The sequence below is a fragment of the Dreissena polymorpha genome, chromosome 12, assembly GCF_020536995.1.
Source record: "Dreissena polymorpha isolate Duluth1 chromosome 12, UMN_Dpol_1.0, whole genome shotgun sequence".
NCBI classification, from domain to species: domain Eukaryota; kingdom Metazoa; phylum Mollusca; class Bivalvia; order Myida; family Dreissenidae; genus Dreissena; species Dreissena polymorpha.
Window position 1 is genome coordinate 42,308,242 of NC_068366.1, and position 27,373 is coordinate 42,335,614.

Genomic DNA, 27,373 nt, shown 5'->3' on the forward strand with positions numbered 1-27,373 from the left:
CAATTACATGACACAACATAGAAACAAATGTTGACATGTCCACCATAGTTGACGCCAAAAATCACGTGACTGACATTTCCGGTTCCTGTCGGTAGACAACATTTCTTCATATAATCTTATTTGAAGTTATTCGCCCTTATCATTAGCCTTTAAAGCTTTAGCATACATGACGAAGATGAAGTATTCAACTTAAATAATCTGGCTTGTATTTCCCCTTAAACGTTTAGGGTAATATCTTGTATGAGAGCGGTAACCAGAAAACCTACCAAAATGTCAACACACAAAAGCTCAGCCTCGGGTGATGATGCTGATGATGTTATGATCATCGATGACGATTCGGATGATGACAATACGGTTTCCAATTACTTGTCAAACGTGAAGTCATTGAATGCTATGAAGGTTAGTACGTTAACAGTAATTGGTATAAGTAGTAACGTAATTTCGCGAACGAAGGCTACATTCCACTATTTTGGTTCCCCACTATTTTATGAATAACAATAGTCAGCGATAAGTAACATGTATGCAAGAGGCACTTTGTGAATTCTGAGATCTGGATTTGGAAAGAAAGGTTTTAGAGCCTTTCAGCGTTGGTGAATCAGAGGAGAGGTTGGTCAGTCCCACTGTAGGAAAGATGACCTGAAGCTAGTACTGGCTACAGTCGATCGGGTAGTTCCGGATCTCGGGTAATTCCAAATCAACTCTGTGATTTAAATTTAAATATTAGTCTAAATGATATTGACATATAAATATAACTGTGATTTTTGGAAAATGTGATCAATTTCGAGCAATTACAAAGTTTTGCTTCTTATTTCAACGGTGTTTTCATTGAAAATCACGCATTGGTAACTATCACAGTCGTGTCATTTTACCGTCGCACCGTCTATCTATAACAAGCGTCAACACTTGAAAGTCGATTTAGAAGCACATTTCATTGGTAAATGCTTGTACATTTGGTATGAATTTGTTTGTTTATTATTATTTTTAAATTCCAGTGAGTGATTTTTGTATATGTTAATGATTAATGGAAATAAAAGCATGGAAATTGCACCTCGTGTACATGTCAGTTGCGGATCAGCTGATTGGGGAAAATCTCAAAACAGTTGTTTATTGATTAAATACTGTGTTTGTAATATTTTTAAGCTCTAGCTACCACAAAAGTTTTTGTATATATATGAAATGAAAGTGCCTAGTTTCTCATAAATTTGATATATTGTTTCATTGGAATTATTTAAATATAATACTATTTTGTGACTTCAATGTCGAGAAATACAGATAATAAGATTGAATTTTGTTTATTCTGTCTGTCTGTCTGCCCCAAAACTTTGCTCATAAAATAAAACTTTACGGACCTGGTTATCCAAACTTTACAAGTTCATGCATCTGATTGAGGTCTATTATGCAAACCAGTTATGAGGCATTCGGTCTAAGTCTCAAGGACAAGGCTAACACATACAGGAAGCATTTGTTGCATGCATCTTGGTTTGTTTTTATGTTTATGTGTGTTATAATAATAAGTTATAATATTTAAAGGTATAATAGCGGAGTAATAAAAAAAAAACGAAGTGCTAAAATCTGTACTATAGAAAAATATATGGATTAATAAATAATGGTAAGATGTATTGCTGGAAGGAGATTGGTAATATTTTTAATATTTATCCTATTTTTAATCTGTATTTATGCTGTGATTTTGCATTTCAGATAATTGTCAAGTTGGACTGATGGGTCCTAAAAAGGACGGGTGCTCTGCACAGTTATTGGCAAAGAGGCTGATGCGGATACTTATATATATTTTTACATTATTGTGATCTTATTATTGTTACATGTTATCATACTATGTTATTTACCAAGAAAGTAACTTGATATCTAGTATTGTTTTCCATTTCTTTAGCAAATTTATTCCAGAGGTTATAATTATGCCCCCTTTCGAAGAAGTTGTTCTACGCTACTGAAACAAAAAAGATTGAACACAATGAATAAATATATCAATTCCAAATAAAAAACATTTACAAATTAACCATAATGGTATTTGTCTGGGCAGGGACCTATACCCTGGTCCGGGAAAACTAACATGTTGACACATTAAATAAACATTTAATTTAATTAAATGCAATAGTTTTCATTTGATTGTTTGCATCAATCTTAAAATCGTTTAAGCCTTTGTATTCCGGTGTTTAATTGCCCCTTTGTTCTGCCTAATCCGATTATCTCGTTTTGATCAGATATTGTCCAGACCTAAATAACAACATGGTGTCATAAATCACACTAGGTGGCAGATGACAGTCTGGTCATTAAACGCAATTGTTGATGCCACCATGTTTTCATTCTGGTAGTATTAAGTAACTAGGCATTTGGTTGAATAAATTTACCGCCAACATACTTAACAGTTGCTTAAATTAAATATGTTACATATTGTTCAAATTTAAAGTCTATAGATTATCGGAAATTGAACACGGTAAAGATACAAGCCCGTTTTATTTATAAAAAAATAAAGTATTTATGAATTATAAAATGTAAATAAAAAATATTTAACATATTTAGCGGGCATCGATGATGATGTAATGTTACGGCAATGCACGAAATACATCATAAAAACAAGAAATTACGTTTGACATCAATGGCCGCGACAATGGGGGTAAATAATAATGAAACAATATGTATATATTATATTATATATGTATATATATTATGTTGTGTTTGTGTGTGTGTGTGTGTGTGTGTGTGTTAAATGTTAGATAGTTGTCACTCATACTCGATCACTAGTAACGAGTTTACAATATACCGTTACATGAATACACAGTTCAATTTGCATCATGTGAGGTTGTGTTTTTCAGTTGTATGTTAATATTCCTCAAGTCATTCTCTGAACAACACCCATCCAAATTAAAATTTCATGTAAATACCGTCATGAACTTCGCTTTAATGGGGCTTTGTAGTACGTATTTTTCAATGAAACACTGACACATTCTATGCCTAGTTTTTTATTACTCTAGTTTACGCGTGCAATTGATAATTATAATTTTATAATTAGATGTATCATTATTTTTATTGAAGCTTTTCTGCAAAAAATTATACGGCTAATGCATAGAGCTCTTTGTTGTGTCGAATTGTCTGTCGTTCAGTCTTCAGACAATCTTAATTACTTTGATGCTATATAATGACTCGTTCTTTTAAAATGCAAATAAATGTGTTAATGCATTCTTTTGGCACTAAATATTATATTTTTAAAAATATTATTTAGGTGTTGTTTTTTTTAGTTTCTTTTCGATTTATTGACTAAACAAGTCTCGTTATCCATATGCTTTGCGGGCTGTAAGCAATGCTTTTGACTATCAGTACATTGCGTATGCGCGAAAATCGGGAATCAAAACAATAACAATGAACTGGTCTATTTGGCATGCATGTGTATCTCATGGAGCTGCACATTTTGAGTGGTGAAAGGTTCTGTATTTTGTTATACAAATATGTTCTAGTCATACATAAAAAAAATCTAGTCATAAGCACATATGTCGTATTTTCATACATTTTTTACATTATTGTGATTCTATTGTTGTTCAATGTTATCACACTATGTTATTTCCCAAGAAGGTATCTTGAGTTTATCAATAAATTGCTTGTATTGAGTATTTGTGTTTGTTTTATATAACCAATAATACAGAGGAATCCATTTTAAATCAAATCATAAATACTTGCCAACAGATTTATTCGTCTTGACAGACTTGTGTACAGACACACCCTATACTGTTTTTAAATTGCCAGACAGTTGTTAAACTGAAACAAACGAACCTATCTGATGTTTATTTAATACATGCATCATTTGTTTTGACAGGCAAAATAATTGTTGACAGTCAAAATAAGTTTTGAGATGCTCCCTGACCTACATCTTCCAAATAGTCCGAGTGATCCGAAATTACCGCACTCGATTCGGAACTAGCCGACTTGATGCAAGTGAATAAGTTCAAATTAGCATCAGAAATGTATTGGTAAGTATTAATAAATGAATATGGCCTGAAAGATCAAATATTATGTCTCAACAATCCAAGTGTTTTGAAAGCAATTGCTTTATTTTAAAAATATTAACACCATTATTTACGCAAGTGATCCGGAACTACCCGACCGACTGTACCATAACTTGGAAAGTCGCTTTTTATGATTTTTGACTGGCCTGACATTAAAGGTACAGGTCTGTCAATACTATATAAACTGTACGCTGAAGTTTCTTTAGCTAACCTGAAGCAAGTCCATTTAAACTGTTTCACCGAAGGGGACTTACATGTAAGGTTTGTGCTCTGTGTGTCTGTCTGTCACACTTTTCTGGATCCTGCAATAACTTTAAATGCTCTTCATATTTTTCATGAACCTTGAAACATGGATAGATGTCAATATGGACATTATGCACGTCATTTCATTTTGTTCCTATGTCAAAAATTCTGGTTGCTATGGCAACAAATAAAAAAATTCTGACAATGGTGGAGCCAGTAGAGGATATATATTGCTTGGCAATAGTCTTGTTTTTGCTGTGATGCACCCCTTCATAAATGCAACCGCAGTTCTCCGCAGTTAATCAGTGCTCAACACTTAACAGACATTGTTCATGATTTATTATGGAAAGCTATGAATAAACTTTAAAAACACATTAAATTTACCTCAATGGGCATTATCCTTTGCAGAGACCCTTAAAAACACAACACTGTTTCAACACACTATTCTTGTTGACATTTTTATTTAGAAATTTGGAACAGTTTAAATTTGAATAAATAATTGGGTAACGTTCAACTATATTTTTTGCTTGGAAGTCTTGAAAATTCTTTACAAGTTAAAAAAAAGAGTTAATTTTTCATGCAGTATATTATTTCTCGACGAAGCCTACTCAAAAAGACATACAGAAAAATGACAGGCAAAATATGCCTCTTGAGCCATGGATAATTTTCATAAAGATGTTACACAATGACAATGAACAGGACTTATTTTCTTGATTTTTATAAAGGGCCTGGCCTTCTATTTTTGGGGGAAATTATAGACAAAATGGAGAAAGGGGAATATTTTCCCTTAGTTAGCTTGAAATTTGGGGAAAATTTTATCATTTGAAAGAAATAATCTTTGGGGGAAGGGGCCTTTCTCTTAGGGAAAGGAACTTTTTTAAGGGGCCTTCAGGGTAACTTGATTATCACGACTCAAAAAGGACCTATGACCCAAGAGGAACATACCATACTCATCAATGATTGACCACTTCTAGCATAGCAAAATAGGACCCATAGGCACCAACCTGTGTTATTCAATAAGAACATGTGTACCTTGACATATCAGAATACAATTAATTGGAGAAACATATTCCAGTGCTTTCCGTTAATCTGTGTCTATAAAGTTTTTATAAAGATACAGGTTTTTATAGCTTTAGTTAACATTTGTTATGTAAAACTTCTTCTTTCCATTAAGTGCATGGTTCCTCTGCAGGGGTTTTTCTAGCCATTTTGGGAAAAGGAGTCTGATCGAATTTGGATTTTTTTATCGATAAAAGTGTTAAATATGGATTTTTTATATCGACAAAAAGGACCAAAATTGGGATTTTTTTGTCAACAAATATTCTCACAACAGGTCTTGTCCTTGCCATTTTGGGAAAAAAGCATATGGTATAGTTATGTACATATATTTTGTAGGATGGTTAAAAATAAAATTGAAGATATATATAGTCAATTTTTTTTAAGGACATTCAGATTTTTATGCCCACCTTCGAAGAAGAGGGGGTATATTGCTTTGCTCATGTCGGTCTGTCGGTCCGTCGGTCGGTCTGTCGGTCCGTCCACCAGGTGGTTGTCAGACGATAACTCAAGAACGCTTGGGCCTAGGATCATGAAACTTCATAGGTACATTGATCATGACTTGCAGATGACCCCTATTGATTTTGAGGTCAAAGGTCAAGGTCACGGTGATCGAAATAGTAAAATGGTTTCCAGATGATAACTCAAAAACGCTTAGGCCTAGGATCATGAAACTTGATAGGTAGATTGATCAGGACTCGCAGATGACCCCTATTGATTTTCAGGTCACTAGGTCAAAGGTCAAGGTCACAGTGACCCGAAATAGTAAAATGGTTTCCGGATGATAACTCAAGAACGCTTAGGCCTAGGATCATGAAAATTGATAGGTAGATTGATCAGGACTCGCAGATGACCCCTATTGATTTTGAGGTCACTAGGTCAAAGGTCAAGGTCACAGTGACCCGAAATAGTAAAATGGTTTCCGGATGATAACTCAAGAACGCTTAGGCCTAGGATCATGAAACTTGATAGGTAGATTGATCGTGACTCGCAGATGACCCCTATTTATTTTCAGGTCACTAGGTCAAAGGTCAAGGTCACGATGACCCGAAATAGTAAAATGGTTTCCGGATGATAACTGAAGAACGCTTATTCCTAGGATCATGAAACTTGATAGGTAGATTGATCATGACTCGCAGATGACCCCTATTGATTTTCAGGTCACTAGGTCAAAGGTCAAGGTCACGGTGACCCGAAATAGTAAAACGGTGTCCGGATGATAACTCAAGAATGCTTATGGCTAGGATCATGAAACTTCATAGGTACATTGATCATGACTGGCAGATGACCCCTATTGATTTTCAGGTCACTAGGTCAAAGGTCAAGGTGACAGTGACAAAAAACATATTCACACAATGGCTCTCACTACAACGGAGAGCCCATATGGGGGGCATGAATGTTTTACAAACAGCCCTTGTTTATTATTTCGGTTTGGGATCGGATCCGTTTTATGACCTTTTTTACGTAGCAGAATAAAGCCTGCTCTTCTTCTGGAGCATCAACACACTGGCTATTCACTGAGTATTGCGTTTTGTGTAGAACCAGTACTTGTTGTCGTTAGGTGAGATTAAAAGAACTCTGCCACAGTGGGGATTAAACCTGTCAGTGTGATTTTGTAATAATGAGTAAAAAAGAAAACCATAATAACAACACATTATCATTAGTTATTTTTAATGTGAATATTGTTTTCAGATCAGCTGTTGTCATATTTAATACATATCTATTGAAATGATATGTTAAATCTTAGTATTTCTACAAATTATTTGTTCTTTATTGACTTACAATGATTACTGATATGCAAACCAAAAAAACATATCTTCACAATTCTGTACATCTGAAACATTTTTAATGTTGAATACGATATATATCATGGCAATGTCATTACAAATTAGTGTCTTGTTTACTTGTCTTCTATTTGACATATGACATAATTTAGTGGCCACATATTTTGCCTCATCAAATGCTTGACTCAGTCTCTGCATCATGAAGACAAATGAAACAAGAAACCGTCGGAGACGGGCTATGCTCCCCAAAGGTTTTTTTTGTCACAATATTGCACTATATATTCAGATAAAAGGAAACTTCTTGAGGGCACAGTAGTTGGGGGGACAATAATTTTTTTATAGAAAATTTCAAAGGGCCATAACTCTGTGAAAAATCATCCATCCAGAACCTGCTGATAATATGCACATCTCCTCTTGGTAGTGAAGCTTCCCATAAACTTTCATTGAATTCCGGTCATTAGTTGCTGGGAAATAGCGCGGACAAAAATTGTGCACGGACGGACAGAGGAAGCGGCGACTATATGCTCCCCCCAAAATAAATTTTGGGGGAGCATAAAAACACTCACCTAGATTCTGTAGCTATCTCATTTCATTAAACTGTGTTGTAGCAATAGCATATAGATTATGTGGAAATTCCTTCCGCTCTTGGTCCTCTACTAGTCATAAAAATTATCAAGTTTACAAAGTAATAAGTTTGTTTAGCATATTGTATCATAGTTGTTACAGTCGAATAATCCATATTATTAGAACATTTTATCGATGCACAATAAAACATGAACCTAACGGAAATCACGAAGGGTCTTCAGATTGTTCTATATTTGAGCCTTGTTCTGTGAACACTGGGCTTAATGCATGTGCGTAAAGTGTCATCCCAGATTAGCCTGTGCAGTCCACACAGGCTAATCAGGATCAGGGACGACACTTTCCGCTTTTATGGTATTTTTAGTTTCAAGGAAGTCCCTCCTTACCGAAAATCGAGTTTAGGCGGAAAGTGTCGTCCCTGATTAGCCTGTGCGGACTCCACAGGCTAATCTGGGACGACACTTTACGCACATGCATTAAGTCGTTTTCTCAGAACGCTACTCATATTTATTTTCAGGCCCATAGAGATTCACAAAATGCACGTGTATTGGCAGAGTTGGATAAAATCAACAAACTTGACATCAGTGACGAGGAAAAGGTACCAATTGATGTTGGCTTCCAGACATATCTTTTTAGCTCACCTCACAATGTGCTCATTGTGAGCTTTTGGGATCATCTTTTGTCTGACGTGCATCGTCAGTAGTCAGTCGTCAACATTTTGCCTTGTTAACACTCTAGAGGCCACATTTATTGTCTGATCGTCATGAAACTTAGTCAGAAGATTTGTCCAAAAGATATCTTGGTCCAGTTCAAAACTGGGTAATGTGAGTGAGGTCAAAAACTAGGTCACTAGGTCAAATTAAATAAAAAGCTTGTAAAAACTCTAGAAGTCACATTTATTATCCAATCTTCATGAAACAGTGTCAGAACATTTGTCCCAATAATATCTCGGCTGAATTCGAAAATGGTTCAGGTCAGTTGAAAAACAGGGCCGCAAGGGGGCGGGGCAGTTTTCTTTATACGACTATAGCAAAACCTTGTACACACTCTATCAGTCTTATTTTTAGTCCAATCTTCATGAAACTTGGTCAGAACATTTGTTCTTATGATAGCTAGGCTGAGTTAGAAAATGGTTCTGGTCCGTTGAAAAACATGGCCACCAGGGGGTGGAGCAGTTTTCCTTATATTGCTATAGTAATACCTTGTTAACACTCTAGTAGTCACATTTATCGTCCAATCTTCATGAAACTTGGTCTTTTTTTGTCTCAATGATAGCTCGGTTTAGTTTGAAAATGGTTCCGATCTGTTGAAAAATATGGCCGACGGGGTGGGGCAGTTTTCCTTATATGTGGTGGTGGTGGTGGTGGTGGTGGTGGTGGTGGCGGTGGCGGCGGCGGTGGTGGTGGTTGATCTTATTTGACTTTTCATTCATTTATTCTACATTCCTATGCTCCTGTGCTTGCATTGTTGTCATGTGGTGATTATGCAACACTCCTGGAAATGGGCCCCAATTCACTGGGCCAATTAACCTTTGTCTTCATGTCAGATGGACACCATTCATAAGATAGATTACATCTTGAAAAAGTTTTAGGCCTGCAGCTTGTAGTCAGTCAGTAGTTTGTGTGTGATTATGAAAGATTTGTGATTTTAGCAGGTTTTATTGATGTTTCAATTGGAAATAGAGAATACTATGTTAGTGTGATTGTGTACTTAAATTTATCCCACGAGTGAAAAAAGGTTTACATGGCGAGGCTTGCCTCGCCTTGTAAGCCTTTATGACACGAGTGGGATAAATTTAAGTACACAATCACACTAACATAGTATTCTATTTATCCTACAATATTGTTTTATTTAATTTATTCCTAAAATAAAAGCAAAAACACATTAAATTAACTGAATCTTACATTGCGTAGTAATATTTATTGTGATCTTTCCTGTTTACGGAAATAGAAATAGTCCTTAAGAATTCCACGCAAAAGAAAAGTAACGAGACAAAATATCGCTATACGCCTCGATTCAAATTTAATCAGCGTTCCAAATGTAACACAACCAAGTAGAACACAGACGGTTGTGTTCAAACTACAATTTTTGTTTCACCACTGTAAAAAAACAAACATGGCTCCCGCCATTTTGAAATTTACAAAATGTGTAGACACATGCCGTGGCTACGTGAAGCATGATTCATCATTTATTCCAGCCGATATTGTTAATTTTAGTCTTTAAACAACTCATCTTTTTACACACTTTATACTAACTTACATAAAAGTATTGTTCTACTCACCGAAGTTGTAGAATAACCACGTCCATGTTTATTTTCGTACTGTTTAATTTGCTTCCATGACGAGTTAAAATTCTAGACAAATTTCTTCATCGCCATCCATCTTTTCCATTTTAAAGCACTGGATGTAAGCAGGCAATTCTTTGTGGATAGACATTCTTTGATCGACTGACAAAGGAACGACTTAACCATCAAAGAAATTACCATTTTAATTTGACATTGATTTCCTTAGAAAAGTTAAAGAACAATTCACTGACACTTTTCTTAAATTTAATCCATCAATTGTTCAACAAAACATTGCGTTATTCGAGAACATTCGACATTTTAACTAAATCGAAAATGCAGTCTCACCAGTTTCATTCCAGTTTTATATCCAAACACTGTGTTTTTCACATTCATTATATTAAAATAATCCATCGTAAACACACACACTCGTAAACTCGTTAAACGACTGCGTACCCAATGACCTAAATGACGCAATCAGGGGTGAAAGGCCAAAAAAACTAGTCCTTACGTAATGTTCTTAAAATAAGTGTGGAAGAAACCTGATCTAAAAATAACCGTGGAGAAAACCTTATCTTTTCTTTATGAGTCGTATTTGTTCTATAAAATCATTTAGCTGTAGGATAAATATCGTTGCAAGGTGAGTCTGAAAATTATTCCAGTTGTTTAAAAACACTTGGTCAAAAATGTGAACAATTTGGTAGTAAAAAAACATCAATTTATCACATCATTTAAGAATCACACAAAACTGTTTGGTTAAAAAGAAAGTTTTTTTATTCCCCCTTTTGAAGGACAGGGGGCATATAGTGATCGGACTGTCCGTCTGTCTGTATGTCTTTTCGTCACACTTTGCGTTTAGGTTTCGAAAAATGCTCATAACTTCTATGTCCCTTGAGATATAACCTTCATATTTGGTATGCATGTGTATATGGACAAGGCCTTTCCATACGCACAACAAATTTTACCCCTGTGACCTCGACCTTGAACTTAGGGTCCGCGTTTAGGTTTCAAAATCTGCGTTTAGGTTTCAAAAAAAGCTCACAACTTCTTTGTCCCTTGAGATATAACCTTCATATTTGGTATGAATGTGTATATGTACAAGGCCTTTCCATATGCAAAAAAAAAATTACCCTTGTTACCTTGACCTTGAACTTTGGGTCCGCGTTTAGGTTTCGAAATCTGCGTTTAGGTTTCGAAAAAAGCTCATAACTTCTATAAAGCGTTTATAGGGGACATAAGTCATCCTATGGTGACAGCTCTTGTTTCCATTGTTTATGCAAAAATAATGTATTTATGCTACATATTTTTGTGCATTAAAATTACAAAAAGTTTGACAGTTGTTTTGATCTGATGAATTTTCCAATGTCTTGTTAATTCTATATTTGCACATTTTGGTAACTACATGTATGAGAAAGATCAAGTGATGTTTTGTACTTTAAAAGAAGATCGATGTTGAATTTCAAGTACATATTCTCATTCTGGCACTTTGACACAATTTTGTTAATCAATTTGCACATGGAACTTTGATGTTTCTATATTTTATAATGTTGACTGCCTTAGATGGCAAGAAACAATTGGGCAGTTTTAAGTATACTATGCAGGAAAGTGATGGATAGATAGTCAATTACTGACATGTTTTCTCAATATATTAAAACAGATAGAAGTCCTGTTTTTCACAGAGATAAGTCCTGTTTTTCACTCATTCAAAGTCAGTTTTTTAGTTAAAACTTGTCTGGAAATAACGAATGATGTAATTGATGGCATTGGCATATTCTTCTGTACTGTTGTGTGTAATTTGTGTGTCCTGGAATGCTATGTTGAACTCCTTTGTTGTTTGAAATGTATTCCATTTGCCCTATGCAATCATGAATAGAAATACAACACAATTAAACAGTTATGTCATGCGCATTTAGTGAAAAGGCAAAACTTAAATCTATTAGTGTAATGCATAACAATATATTATAAACTCTTGCCCTCGTTTTTCGTCATAGAGTCAACAGTCAAATAGTCATCCCTTTGTCATAGAGTCAACAGTCAAATAGTCATCCCTTTGTCATAGAGTCAACAGTCAAATAGTCATCCCTTTGTCATAGAGTCAACAGTCAAATAGTCATCCCTTTGTCATAGAGTCAACAGTCAAATAGTCATCCCTTTGTCATAGAGTCAACAGTCAAATAGTCATCCCTTTGTCATAGAGTCAACAGTCAAATAGTCATCTCTTTGTCATAGAGTCAACAGTCAAATAGTCATCCCTTTGTCATAGAGTCAACAGTCAAATAGTCATCCCTTTGTCATAGAGTCAACAGTCAAATAGTCATCTCTTTGTCATAGAGTCAACAGTCAAATAGTCATCCCTTTGTCATAGAGTCAACAGTCAAAAAGTCATCCCTTTGTCATAGAGTCAACAGTCAAAAAGTCATCCATTCCACCTCCTGGCTAAAGTTTTCACTGTTCCACAACTGCCCATGAAATAACTGTATTTTACATCATGTAAATTATATATATATGATAATGTAAATCTGATTTTAAACATCTGTTTATGAACATTGGATATATTCATATATATGTATGTTTCAGACAAAACTGGGCATAATGCATGTGGGTAAAGTGTCGTCCCAGATTAGCCTGTGCAGTCCGCACAGGCTAATCAGGGCAGACACTTTGCGCCTAAATCGGATTTTTGCTAAGAAGAGACTTCATTTAAACAAACAATGTCATATAAGCGGAAAGTGTCGTCCCTGATAAGCCTGTGGGGACTGCACAGGCTAATCTGGGACGACACTTTACGCACATGCATTATGCCCAGTTTTCTCACAACAAAACTCATATATGTTTCAGACAAAGCAGGCTAAGCAGCTTAGAATGCTGAACTTTGTTAATCCGGGGAAGTTCATGGATGATTTTGATCCTGAAAGAAGTGCAAGAGAGCTAAAGAAAATGAACAGGAGATTAAATAAGGATAAAACGTGAGCAGCAGTTAAATAAGAGATTCCTCATGAACTAAATGCTTGAACAAGATTGGTTTATAACAAAGTTTCTTGTAAATGTGTTTGGTAAATGTGTTCGGTACATGGCATTGTATTGTAATTTCAAATGTGTTGATTTAACAAATATTATTACATATATTTTGCGGACCAAACATTGCAAGAGTTTGAAACTTATGTTGTTGGCTGGATTTAGTTAAGTTGTACTGTTTTTTTTATGCCCCCATTTCGAAGAAAAGGGGGTATATAGTTTTTGCACTGTCTGTCGGTCGGTCGGTCACACTTCATGTCCGCTCTCTAATTCAAATAGTTTTCATCCGATCTTTACCAAACTTGGTCAGAAGTTGTATCCAGACAATATCTAGGTCAAGTTCGAATATGGGTCATGCCGGGTCAAAAACTAGGTCACGGGGTCACTTAGTGCATTTCAAGGATTTAGCAGGGTGTCCGCTCTCTAATTGAAGTAGTTTTCATCTGATCTTTACTAAACTTGGTCAGAAGTTGTATCAAGACATTATCTAGGTCAAGTTCGAATATGGGTCATGCCGGGTCAAAAACTAGGTCACTGGGTCACTTAGTGCATTTCAAGGATTTAGCATGGTGTCCGCTCTCTAATTGAAGTAGTTTTCATCTGATCTTAACTACACTTGGTAAGAAGTTGTATTAAGACAATATCTAGGTCAAGTTTGAATATGGGTCATGCCGGGTCAAAAACTAGGTCACGGGGTCACTTAGTGCATTTCAAGGATTAAGCATGTTGTTTGCTCTCTAGTTTATGTGACTTTCTGATTTATTTTGATATTCTAAGACATTTTTATGCCCCCGAAGGAGGGCATATAGTGATCGGACTGTCCGTTCGTCTGTCCGTCCGTCTGTCCGTCAGCCTTTGCGTTAAGATTTCGAAAAATTCTCATAACTTCTATGTCGCTTCAGATAGCAATTTCATATTTGGCATGCTTGTGTATATGGACAAGGCCTTTCCATACGCACACAAATTTTGACCCCTGTGACCTTGACCTTGAACTTAGGGTCCGCGTTTAGGTTCGAAATCTGCGTTTAGGATTTGAAAAAAGCTAATGACTTCTACCAAGCGTTTACACAGTTATACTTTTATGTAGTGACAAAGTTACAGTTGGGGGCATCCGTGTCCTGTGGACACATTTCTTGTTTAAATATAACATCTGATTTGGTATACGTATGCATATCAACTTGTTTAGTGAGCAGGTTTAGATCACTCTCAAAAGGACATTCTATGCAAGTGAACATTTACAAAATTGACAAAAACAGGGCAACATTCAATTAAAGGATACCACGACTTATCTTATGAAAGAGTAAAATAATGATTAAGATGTTTGATTGTGTATAAGTAAATAGTCTATGAATGTTCAAGCCTCACTATATAGCTGAGACTAGTTGTATATTCTAGATTACATTCATGTTTGTTTCGCCTGTCATTACTGTTTTTGTTTTAGGGCAAAGAAGAACCAGATGTACAATGACAAGGGTTTATTGGTTGCTAATGGCAGGGATTTGTGTGACTGCCTAGAAGTGGACTGCATAGGCTGCCATTTTCCATGCCCAAAATGCAAATCAGAAAAATGTGGTGGTGACTGTAGGTGTAACCGGAAGTGGGTGTATGAAAAAGTTGAGAGTGAGGGCACTGGGACTACTTTTAACTGGCCTCCAGAGGCAATGACCTGATGTGGTTTGGTTGAATGGAACCTGTGTGTTTGGAAATGATAAAATATATGATAGTGTGATCATGTGTTATGTGGATGTACAGCACAAGACAAATTGTCAGACTCAAACTGGATGTATCTTGAATATTCCTATTCTTTGAGTGGCTACAAATGTGTACTGGTACAAATGTGAAAATCAAGCTTAACGCATGTGTGTAATTTGAGTCCCAAATTAGCCTGTGCAGTTGTAACAGTCTAATCAGGGAAACACTTAACGCTTTTATGGAAATTTTTGTTAAAAAATGTACTTCTACTAATAATCCAATCTTAGCGGAATATGTTGTCCCTTATTGCACTTTGTAACCTAGGACGCTAAAGAACACTCGGGCATACAATATGCAAAAACCATATGCAGGCATATTTTTGTTGTGCAATATAACAGCAGCTCTTCTATACTTATTTCTTGTTTAAACCAAACATAGCTATTGAGTTGTTTGTAATACTTGTAATAGCTGAATGTTAATTATTCAAAGTAACTGAATAACATAATCCTTGGATTGAAATAGCCGAAGCCCCAGTTAACCCATTTGCATGCTGGGAAATTTTTCGTCTGCTAAAATGTTGTCTGCTAAATTTTCAAAATTAGCCATTTCTTCGATTTTTTTCTTCAAAGAATACTATCAGAATAGCAAACAGTTTGGATCCTGATGAGACGCCATGTTCTGTGGCGTCTCATCTGGGTCCAAACTGTTTGTTAAGGCCTTCAAATTTCGGTTCCAGCACTGAAAGAGTTAAAAACTACTGGTACTTTTACTGTTAAATCCATCTCGATTGTTATAAAATCTTGATATTCTTTAAAGACTAAAATAGTTGTACAGTTTTTAAATCAAGATTCTTAAGATTTCTGTTCATACTAGTGTCACTTCATGGCAGCTGTCAATGTCTATACTCGGTGTCTTCCAACTGATGGAGTGGAGATTCGCATTTGTTACATTCTCTTGTTCTATGGCTATCAAAATACTTGACAATCTGAAACACAATTTCAGGTCTTAAGGTTCTAGTTCACAAACAAAAGTGTTTTAAGTCAAGTATGAACATTAAGTCATGCCTATTTAAATAAACAAAAAATGTTAAGTAGATTGGCTAGATTCTATGATTCCAATCATTCAGACAAAAAAGTCTTGACATTGGTGAAAATAAAGAACATTTTTGTATTGTAAAATTAATGATTGAGAGATCAATAAGAGTGCAATAAATTTGTGATTAATAAACAACACTTGTCTTCATTCTCCACAATAGGCACTAAATCTATACATGTATATAGATGTGTTTATTAATCTATTTATGCCTAGTGTCTAGAAAAAAGGCCTTGGCAAACAGGCCTTGGCATGATGCGGCGTCTCATCAGGGTCTGCGCTGTTTGCTTAAAGGAATTTCTGTAAGAAATATTCTAAATATAGAAATAAATATACTAGACATCCCTTATTTTGGAAATAAATTAATCCAATTTAAAAGGATGGGAGAGTCCTCTAGGCATAAATGGGTTAACTTCTTGTACATGTACTTACCTTTTTGCCAGCTCCAGGGCCTGCTGTATGTGATGTGATTGAACACTGGATGGAACATATTTACTCAGCAGCAATAAGTGTTGTTCTTTAGGAGCAGGGTGTTTCTGGAGGAAATGTGTCAATCGTGCATCACATGTGTTCTGTGTTGATGGGGTTTGCCACTTTTCACCTGAGTTGTTGGCCAATGTGTCTGTATCCTGTTTAATATGGAGATCATTCCTTTGTGTTGGAGTATTGTTGCGATGCTTTTCTAGATGTCGAACCAAACTATTGAGCCATCTTTTAGCCTGAAAGATGCAAGTAACATATATGTATACTGAAGTGAGTGACTTAATAATTTGGTACATTGCACATGGAAAAATGGGTGTTATGCCATATGCTGTCAAGTAGATCGAGCCCATCTGGTTAGCACTGTCAGGATCTACCCTGTCTGTTTATGAAAACACAAAAACCTTGCTTGACTTTAAAGCGGACAGCATAGCTCTTGACCAGACCTGGGCATGATAAAGTTTCATAATAAATTGGCTCAATGTCATCATATCAAGATGATGCAGCGCATGCAACAACAATGCCAGTAACATTAATGTTAAGATCACATTGGAAATGAAAAGGTTCCTTTTTATGCCCCCTTTCGAAGAAAAGGGGGTATATAGTTTTCGCACTGTCAGTCAGTCTGTCTGTCAGTCTGTCACACTTTTCGTGTCCGCTCTCTAATTCAAATAGTTTTCATCCAATCTTTACACAACTTTGTCAGAAGTTGTATCTAGACAATATCTAGGTAAAGTTCGAATATGGGTCATGCCAGGTCAAAAACTAGGTCATGGGGTCGAAAAAACAAATCCAAGGGAAGTAATAAGCTTTAAATGGACATAATTATCTGACCTGCCAAATTATATATTTTTGTTAAATAAATCAAAGTGGCGCAGTAGGCGGCATTGTGTTTCTGACAAACACATCGTGGTAAAAGGTCATGGTCATCCATCAAGGTCTAAGGTCAAAAAATACAAATCCAAGGGAAATTATAAGCTTTAAAGGAAGATAATTATTCAATAGTGAACATAGCAACTTGATATTTGGCATGCATGTGTATCTCATGGAGCTGCACATTTTGAGTGGTGAATCTACAGTCACGGTAGTGGCTTTTAATTATTTGCTACTAAAAATAGAGATTTGTTAAAGACAATTCTTTTCAAGGGAAGTAATTTATATAATTATAAATCTCAGATTTTATATTTCCTTACCAAGAATTTAAGTTCTTTTCACAGTTACTGTACAGATTTTTTATTAGCTCTACTGGCCAAAGGCCTGAAGAGCTTATGTCATGGTGTGGTTTCCGTCGTCAGTCCGTGCGTGCATTAGACTTTTTCTTGTTTACGCGATGAAGTCCACAGTTTTCATCCGATTCTTTTCAAACTTGTTCAGTGTCTTTATATTAATGAGGACTCGAACCCTATTGAAAATCGGTTACATCGGAGTAAAAAGTCCAGAATTATCTCCCCTTGAATTTGAGAAAATTGTGAAATAAGGCTTGTTTACGCAATGAAGTCCACAGTTTTCATCCAATTATTTCCCAACTTAGACAGTGTTTTTATCTGAATGATGAGTCAAACCCTATTGAAAATGAGCAATATCGGAGTTATAAGTCCAGAATTATCTCCCCTTGAATTTGAGTAGAAAATGAAAATTCAGTTTTTTTATGTGATAAAGTCCATAATTTTCATCCTATTCTTGGTAAACTTGCACAGTGTCTTTGTATCAATGAGGACTCAAACTCTTTTTATGCCCCCTTAGAAGAAGAGGGGGTTTATTGTTTTGCACATGTCCTTCGGTCCGTCCACCAGATGGTTTCCGGATGATAACTCAAGAACGCTTAGGCCTAAGATCATGAAACTTCATAGGTAAATTGATCATGACTGGCAGATGACCCTATTGATTTTCAGGTCACTAGGTCAAAGGTCAAGGTCACAGTGACTCAAAACAGTAAAACGGTTTCCGTATGATAACTGAAGAATGCTTAAGCCTAGGATCATGAAACTTCATATGTACATTGATCATGACTGGAAGATGACCCATATTGATTTTCAGGTCACTAGGTCAAGGTCACAGTGACTTGAAACAGTAAAATGGTTTCCGGATGATAACTCAAGAATGCTTACACCTAGGATCATGAAACTTCATAGGTACATTGAAAACGACTGGCAGATGACCCCTATTGATTTTCAGGTCACTAGGTCAAAGGTCAAGGTCATAGTGACTTGAAATAGTTAAATGGTTTCCGGATGATAACTCAAGAATGCTTACGCCTAGGATCATGAAACTTTATAGGTACATTGATCATGACTGGCAGATGACCCCTATTGATTTTCAGGTCACTAGGTCAAAGGTCAAGGTCACAATGACAAAAAACGTATACACACAATGGCTGCCACTACAACTGACAGCCCATATGGGGGGCATGCATGTTTTACAAACAGCCCTTGTTTAAAAAGAGCAATATCGAAGCAATAAGTCCAGAATGATGTTTTTTGTCATTGTTACACGCCCCCCCCCCAGAATTCCCCCTCCCCCCCGAAATATATTTTTTTAAAGATCATCTAATAAATGACACCATCACACTATACCCTCCCCCCTCCCCGCCCCCCCCCCCCCCCAAAAAAAAAAAATTATTTTTTTTAAACATGGTTAAAAAACACAAATATTTATTTTTATTATTTTATTTTTTGAAAGACCGTCCAACTATCCCACCCAAGACCCCCCCCCCCCGTTTTTTTTTGCATTTTTGAAAGATAATGTAATAAATGACCACCCCCCCCACACTATACACCCCGCTCCACCCCATCCCTCCCTCCTTTGTGATTGAAGTATTGAGATAGGTCCCTTCACCTTTACAAAGAAATAGATGAGCGTTCTGCATCCACAAGGCGGTGCTCTTGTTTAAAAAGAGCAATATCGAAGCAATAAGTCCAGAATGACTTCCCCTTGATTATGAGAAAATTTTGAAATCCCGCTTGTTTACGCAATTAATTCCACAGTTTTCATCCAATTATTTCCAAATTTGCACAGTATCTTTATATCAATGAGGACTTGAACCCTATTGAATATGAGCAGTATCGGAGAAATAAGTACACAATAATCTCCCCTTGAGTTTAAGAAAATTCTCCTTGTTTGTGCGATTAAGTACACAGTTTCCATCTTATTCTTTCCAAACGTGCACAGTGTTTAAAGCAGTAGAGCGATTCAGGCCCTAATGGGCCTCTTGTTTTGATTATTTATAACTCAAATGATTGATTTGTCAAAGATTTTTTATGCCCCCGGATTGAATGATCGGGGGTATATTGTTTTTGGCCTGTCTGTCTTTCTTTCTGTCTGTCATTCTGTCCCAAAACTTGAACCTTACAGTAAAGTTTTGCAAAAACTTTTGAAATATTGAACATAGCCCCTTGATATTTGGCATCCATGTGTACCCCTTCCCCCCCCCCCTCTATAAACAAGAGCAGACAACTGTATCAAGCATTTTGTACGAATTATGTTCCCTTTTTATACGCCCGTATAAAATACGGGACGTATTATGTGAAACCCCTTGGCGGGCGGGCGGGCGGCGGGCGGAAGGCATCACTTTGTCCGGACTCTAATTCAAATTGTATTCATCCGATCTTCACCAAACTTGGTCAGCAGTTGCATCTAGTTGATATCTAGGCCAAGTTCCAATATGGGTCATGCCGGGTCAAAAACTAGGTCATAGGGTCAATAAGTGCATTTTCAAAGGGGCCACTTTGTCCGGACTCTATTTCAAATTGTATTCATCCAATCTTCACCAAACTTGGTCAGCAGTTGCATCTAGTTGATATATAGGCCAAGTTCAAATATGGGTCATGCCGGGTCAAAAACTAGGTCATAGGGTCAATTAGTGCATTTTCAACGGCGCCACTTTGTCCGGACTCTAATTCAAATTGTATTCATCCGATCTTCACCAAACTTGGTCAGTAGTTGCATCTAGTTGATATCTAGGTCAAGTCCGAATATGGGTCATGCTGGGTCAAAAACTAGGTCAAAGGGTCAATTAGTGCATTTTACTTTGTCCGGACTCTAATTCAAATTGTATAAATCTTATCTTCACCAAACTTGGTCAGTAGTTGCATCTAGTTGATATCTAGGCCAAGTTCGAATATGGGTCATGCCAGGTAAAAAACTAGGTCATAGGGTCAATTAGTCCATTTTCAACAGCGCCACTTTGTCCGGACTCTTATTCAAATTGTATTCATCCGATCTTTACCAAACTTGGTCAGTAGTTGCATCTAGTTGATATCTAGGTCAAGTTCGAATATGGGTCATGTCGGGTCAAGAACTAGGTCATAGGGTCAATTAGTGCATTTTCAACGGCGCCACTTTGTCCGGACTCTAATTCAAATTGTATTCATCCGAAACTTTTAAACAACTTTTTATCCTGCGTCAAAGTGGTATGGGGGTATAAGTCACATTCAGTGACAAAGCTCTAGTTCAAGTTGATATCAATGCATATATATGAATATATCAGTTATATAAGTTGTTGTTGTTTTTTTTGCTTATTTCCAAAACAAATACATCAATCATCAGTGTATCATCTCCAATGGCACACGAATCGGGCGTATATTGCTCCGTCATGCGGCGCTCTTGTTATACTTAACTTGAAAATTTGGTTAAGTTTTGTGTTTAGGTCCACTTTATTCCTAAAGTATCAAAGCTATTGCTTTCATACTTGCAACACTTACTAACTATAATAAGGGAACTGTGCAGGCAAAGTTATGTAACTCTTACTGGCATTTTGATAGAATTATGGTCCCTTTTATATTAAGAAAATTGAAAATTTTGTTAAGTTTAGTGTTTTGTACATGTATCATAGCAATTGCTTTCATTATTTCATTATTAATCATGATTGTGGAAAATATACCTCTATAAATGTACAACTTCTTTAAAAGATAAGCGATCAATATGTTTCAATTTTGGTCCCCTTCCAGTGAGAATATCACTATATTACCTTGACCTTATTGAATATGACAAATTTCCCCATGATGGCTTACGTTATACTGTCAAGCACTTTGAATAGTCGAGCGCGCTGTCATCTTACAGCGCTTGTTAAAGTACATTATGAATGCAACAACTATGGTACTTATAAGGTTAATGTCTGATATAAGGGTAAGGCGTTGTGTGCTGCAAGAAATGACTGGTATATACATTATGTATTTACTGCTCTTGTGATGTGTGAAACAACAAACATATCTGTTTATAGCGAAATATAGCTGGGGCATCGATGCGAATTTCTATTTATATTTATTTTAAAAACAATATATTAATATTTACAGATACTGCGATATTGTAATGATGTTTACAAGAAAGAATCAGGCCACTAGCCTTGTCGAATATCACATAGAACAAGTGCAGCCTGACGTATGTTTCGTTGAGTTGGTTGATTCTGAGTGTGAAGGACTCCAACTCTGCCTTGAGCTGGTCCTCCATGGTGCGCGTGCGCGAGCTACTTCCGGTCTTCATTCCTACCGCATGGAGGTCCGCCAGCACCGAGTCAGCACAATCGACGATTTCCTGGTAACGGTATGGAAGAAGAGTACATTTAAACTGTGTATTTTATTGTAATAGCGTCCTAATCTTTGTGCAGGCAACAATTAGTAAAGTGTCAAGTTAATAACATAATATACTGGTACCACGACGTACATAAACAAAAACATGATTTTAAAAATGAATTTATCACAATTGAAAACTTTTTCGTGCATTTACAAAATATATTATCAAACCACTGATGCAGTGGAGATAAATGACGTAGACCTTACAGATAAATGACGTAGACCTTACGGCTAATTCGATTGAAGTTAAACAAAGTGAATAATGCTTATTTGCAATTCAACAGTCATATGTTAATGTAAAACTTGACCTTTGATGGAGTAAGAATGTGCTTGATGAAGTATTGTCTATTGTGGAACGCCTCCCAGGAATTGGAGCCGATATCCGGAAGGTCCTCCGCTTCCTGTCGCATTAGACAGATCGTTTCCACCACCTGGAGTGTGAAAGTGCAAATTATTCCTATTTCGTGAGTTATAACCCAGTGGGTATCAAACGTTCTGCGAACGTTGCTGCAACGTGATATTTAGGTCGCAACGTCGGCAGCCATTACCGAACGTTGCCACAACGTTGCATACAAAACATTACCCGGACGTTTCATCAAACGTTGCAGTTTGGCTGTCACAATGGTGTATATGAAAGTTTTTCCGACGTTTTTTCCCAACGTTGCTGCGACGTTTTTTCCAACGTTGCTGCAACGTTGTATTTACGTTGCATTCAAACGTTCAGTTTGGTTGTCACAATGGTATATATATGAAAGTTTTCCCGACGTTTTTTTCCAACGTTTCTGCAACGTTGTATTAAGGTTGCATTCAAACGTTGCAGTTTGGTTGTCACAATGGTGTATATGAAAGTTTTCCCGACGTTTTTTTTCCAACGTTGCTGCAACGTTGTTTTAAGGTTGCATTCAAACGTTTCAGTTTGGTTGTCACAATGGTATATATGAAAGTTTTCCCGACGTTTTTTTTTTCCAACGTTGCTGCAACGTTGTATTTAGGTTGCATTTAAACGTTGCAGTTTGATTGTCACAATGGTACCGGTATATATCAATGTTTTCCCGACTTTTTTTTCAACGTTGCTGCAACGTTGTATTTAGGTTGCATTCAACCGTTGCAGTTTGGTTGTCACAATGGTGTATATGAATGTTTTCCCGACTTTTTTCCAACGTTGCTGCAACGTTGTATTTAGGTTGCATTCAAACGTAATATTTTTTAATTCTTTTTTTTTTAATAATATAAAAATAAAAACCATTTACTGCCAACCGCCCTTTCGAGTATTATCGGCAGATATGCACACTGTCGAGTCCGTTTCCTAGAAAGAACAAGTACTTGGTGTCTATAGAGGGGATAATGAAACGCTCCCCGAGTAGGAATCGTACTTTATAATAATACAGTTCATGCATAGCATTAATGAAAATATGATTTCTTGTAAATTTTATAAATTCAATTTTTTAATTTTACAAATCAGTTGCTTAAACTTAAAGATGCTTAAGATGAACTTTAACTCAATATCGCCGGATAAAATATATTGTTTAAGAATTTTTATATTATTTAAAAAAAAGAATTTAAAATACTGCGTTTTAATGCGACCTAAATACAACGTTGCAGCAACGTTGGGAAAAAACGTCGCAGCAACGTTGGGAAAAAAAGTCGGGAAAACTTTCATAGAAACCATTGTGACAACCAAGCTGCAACGTTCGAATGTAACCTAAATACAACGTTGCAGCAACGTTGGATGCCCACTGGGAAAAAGAGCGTTTGATCATTTCGCCCGAAGAAATAACGCTTCCATTTTTTAAAATATCACTTTTTCATTTACAATATTCATTTTGCAGCAAAGTTGGCTTCTGAAATGCGTTTTAGCAATAAACATAAGATAAATACAATTGCAAAAAACGGACCTAATGCATGTGCGTGAAGTTTCTTCCCATATTCCAAAGACGACATTTTTTAAGATTTTTTCGTTGAAAGTGAGTCTTGTTTGAACAAACATACAGTCCAAGCGGGCATCACAGGACGCGGATCAAAAGATATCTGCGTCGAGAGAAATATTTCCGGCAATATTGTACGTAAGCCTGATATTGACAGCATTTAACAATTCCAATAAAAATAAATAAGAAACATGTGGATATGATATAAATGCTTACTCTTTACAGCATAACATCGGAAATATATTTAGAAAAATGAAATGTAATATCACAAGAAGACAAAGATGACGACGAAGATAATGATAATAATGAGGATGTTTCGGAAGGTTACCTCCTCCACTTGGTATTTACATTCCTTCAGACTGTGGTACATGTTGATCTCCATCTCCATCTCCTCAAAGTGAGTCTTAACAAGTTCTGAACATTCTTTAATTTTCACTAGATTGTCGTTTAATGTCGCCACAGCGTTGTTGAGAAAGCCGGCTGGGAGCTTCACGAGGATGGGATCAAACTCGGGATGCTGGAGTTTCTCCAAAGATTCCTGGCCGTCTTCAAGCACCCTCTCAAGCTCTAGATCACTGGATAAGCAACAAGAAACTGTCGAGCGAGGCAATGACTGATGAAGGAACAAATATTCGTAGCTATAAGTAGCATACAGTGAACGGTGCATGCCTCACGAAACTGAAGGTAAATCTGGTATTTGACAGAATTGTGAAATACTCGTGCATTGGTAAAAAAAAATCAAGCGTTATTGTGTCTATAACATTGTTTAAAACCTTTGACTACGCATCAACCCCGTGTATAAAGTCAGTGACCTCGTTGTGTTATTTAACTGCATTTACAAGCAGAAAGCATCCGGGTCGACTTGAGCGCTTGACTACATATCCCTGGGGATTACGTGTTAGATCCACGGCTCGGCCACATAACTTGTGTGAGGATTTATAGGACCCCCCCCCCCCCACCACCACCACGCCCTCCCCATTCTACCTGTGAAGTTTTTAGTTTCTGGCAAATTTACATGTATTTTGCACTTAATTTACTCTAAAAGGGTACGAGTAAGTTCTCATCTATCTCTCATCAACTGATCGCGACAATATGAAAGAACTTCTGTTCAATACGGCAAATACATTCCCCCCCCCCCCCAAAAAAAAAAAAACAAGAAAATACGACACAACGACCTCCTTACAGAAATACGGCTTTCTTGTTCCTAACAGTTGCAAACGTATCCAGGGCATCCGTGCCGTCGAGGGCATCACGACGTTTCCCCAGGGCATGGCGGACGCAGCGAGCAATGTCGAATAACATGTTTTTGGTTGACGATGCTTCGTCTATTATAGGATAATATGCCTAAAACAGTTCAACGTCTATTATAGGATAATATGCCTAAAACATTTCAACGTTTGATGTGTCATACCAAATTTAATTCAATGCTTGTTTAATTTTTAGTAACATAACACTTTTAATTTTCAAAAATCAATAAGAGATGTTCGTGATAAAAAATGAATATGTTTGTCGTGATACATTTCGTTTATTTCCGCCTGCTCAAACAAAAACATCATAAATCAATCGAAAACTTAAAAATAAATTCCCACCGCAAATGAAAGAGCGTTGCAAAATAATACCAGCGGAGATATTTTCATGTATAACAATCGGCAGAAAAATAAATAGATATCTTAAATTACATTTAAGTTAAACAATTTAAATATATATGCTTTAACATGAATTAAATATATATAATTAGATTAATGAATACACTTAAAATTATTAGATAATCAACATTAATTCCCTATTGCGACAATAAGTCGCGTTTTTCAAATTAGTTTTTATACAGGTTTATTTTTATCTCTTATCTATTTAACTTAAAAGTAACGGACTTCGACGAAAGTAAACCACAATCGGATTTGTATGTGTTAAAAACTTACAATTAAATAAGCCAATTGCTCTTTTCAATCACCTTGTGAAAGTCGACCCACGACCGATGATTGTATTGAAGTGTTCCACCATAGTCGGTAGTTAGTTGGTCCCTGTCAACCAGTGCATGCAGGTCAGCATACGAATCCAGGAATATTACCTGCGCAAGTAATACGCGGTATTGTTGTTTATTTCGTTTTAAGCTGTAATTATTTATAAATATATAATAAATAACCACGTTTACTTATCTAGTAAAGTATAATGTATCATATACGTGTATGGAACAATAGCTGAACATTTCATAGACCCGGGAAATCCAATTACATCCACCTGGCATTCGTATATTGTCAGTGCTGCTGACCGGTACTTTGAGAAATCCAACATTTCTATCGGGTTGTCCGTCTTCACCAGATACGCTTCCTTCACGCGTCTTGTTGTGAGCTTTTATTTACAAATAATGTATCTAGTATAACGTATAATATTAAAGGAATAATGTATACTTTAAATAATAGGTTATACAGCTAAAGTGGATATACAAACTTGTTATTTCAGTAATTGATTTAGATAGAAAATGACTAGATTTTGTTCTATATTATAACGTCCCAATTTCCGTGATATCCATGTGGTTAACGATATTCTACTTCATTGCGATAAACTGAAACTCAGTATTTTACAGCATAATTTATTCAATCAACTTACTTCGATGCCAGGGTATACTTTCTTCGATAGGAATAAACTAAAGAGAAAATAGCAATTCGGAAAACGACTTTGAAATATAGTTTAAACGACGAGAGAAGACAAATATGATTGAACAAACCTGAAGCTCGTTCAGAATCGTTGACAGTTTTGAGATACAATCGTCCGTCCACTCGCTGCTCAATTCGGCAATGACCGAGATATGGTCGCTTGCAGCAAGTGTGACATAGAACTAGAAAATATGGGGAACTTGGTTTATAAGTTCTTGACGTTTATCATCGAAAATTAATGAAATACGAGGATTTTGCGAAACATCGATTTAGCTTTCCGTTTTGTGCATTTTTTTTTAATATTTAATATGTGATTCAACACGCACGAATGTCTATTGTTTATGTAATAACTACATTCCAAACAGATGGCGACATTGAAAATGGTTACAAACAGAGTTATGATTATTCTATATTTTGCAAACGTTTTACTCGTAGCCGAAGTCTTGGTATATTGCAAAATGTGGACATGCCTGTAAAAGCCGCACAATGTCCACCGTGGCGTAAATTTCAAACAAGTCGGTGGCATCTGTTGGAAAGGTCAATAACGGCGTCCCGTCTTTGGCCTTGCCTCCTGTAACGAGTAAGGCGTTTTACATGAAATCTAGGTACTTATGAAAACATGTCTTGCATATAGTATATTTCTCCAGCTTTCAGTAAAATCATAATCTAACGACAGTTGTCGCCACCAGTGTGCTACTATTGATAAGGTAATAGTTTATAGAGAATTACACACATATATACAAACGTAGCATTAATAAAATTAATGAATAGTGTATATTACTATAATCAATATCTGATATTTTGGACAATGATGAAATTCAATCACCATGCAGCTCCATAAACAAAACACGCGTATTATATGTATAATTTAAGTATTCTGTTTCACGCATACGGTAATACAAACCGTTTTTGCATCATTAACCCATTTATGCTCAGCGTATAGAAAAAATGCCTTGGCAAACAGCGTAGACCCAGATGAGACGCCG

General features: G+C 36.2%; 3 protein-coding genes and 3 long non-coding RNA genes across 6 annotated transcripts in view; 4 read left to right on the top strand and 2 right to left on the bottom strand.

The window, feature by feature from the left end:
- The window catches only part of LOC127852295 (uncharacterized), an 89,252-nt gene extending 89,178 nt beyond the window's left edge, over nt 1-74 (bottom strand). Inside the window, exon 1 of the mRNA XM_052386216.1 lies at nt 1-74. The gene's annotated coding sequence lies outside the window, so the exon portion shown is untranslated.
- LOC127852296 (ARL14 effector protein-like) lies at nt 54-15,905 on the top strand. The gene is made up of 4 exons (XM_052386221.1): nt 54-399; nt 8,199-8,279; nt 12,801-12,928; nt 14,419-15,905. The coding sequence occupies exons 1-4, from the start codon at nt 241-243 to the stop codon at nt 14,645-14,647; spliced, it is 597 nt and encodes a 198-aa protein (XP_052242181.1). The 5' UTR covers nt 54-240; the 3' UTR covers nt 14,648-15,905.
- Nucleotides 5,918-8,198, top strand: LOC127852298 (uncharacterized). The gene is made up of 2 exons (XR_008036182.1): nt 5,918-6,287; nt 6,433-8,198. It is a non-coding gene; the product is annotated as an uncharacterized LOC127852298 (long non-coding RNA).
- LOC127852299 (uncharacterized) lies at nt 12,952-14,002 on the top strand. The gene is made up of 2 exons (XR_008036183.1): nt 12,952-13,311; nt 13,469-14,002. It is a non-coding gene; the product is annotated as an uncharacterized LOC127852299 (long non-coding RNA).
- Nucleotides 15,534-26,586, bottom strand: LOC127852552 (uncharacterized). Its single transcript, XM_052386506.1, has 9 exons — nt 26,459-26,586; nt 25,972-26,082; nt 25,685-25,801; nt 24,917-25,077; nt 24,062-24,308; nt 22,117-22,239; nt 21,582-21,770; nt 16,194-16,480; nt 15,534-15,654 (listed from the first exon to the last, which is right to left on the bottom strand). The coding sequence occupies exons 2-9, from the start codon at nt 26,023-26,025 to the stop codon at nt 15,534-15,536; spliced, it is 1,299 nt and encodes a 432-aa protein (XP_052242466.1). The 5' UTR covers nt 26,026-26,082; nt 26,459-26,586.
- Nucleotides 19,747-20,735, top strand: LOC127853071 (uncharacterized). The gene is made up of 2 exons (XR_008036424.1): nt 19,747-19,928; nt 20,085-20,735. It is a non-coding gene; the product is annotated as an uncharacterized LOC127853071 (long non-coding RNA).
- Nucleotides 26,587-27,373: the final 787 nt, after the last annotated feature.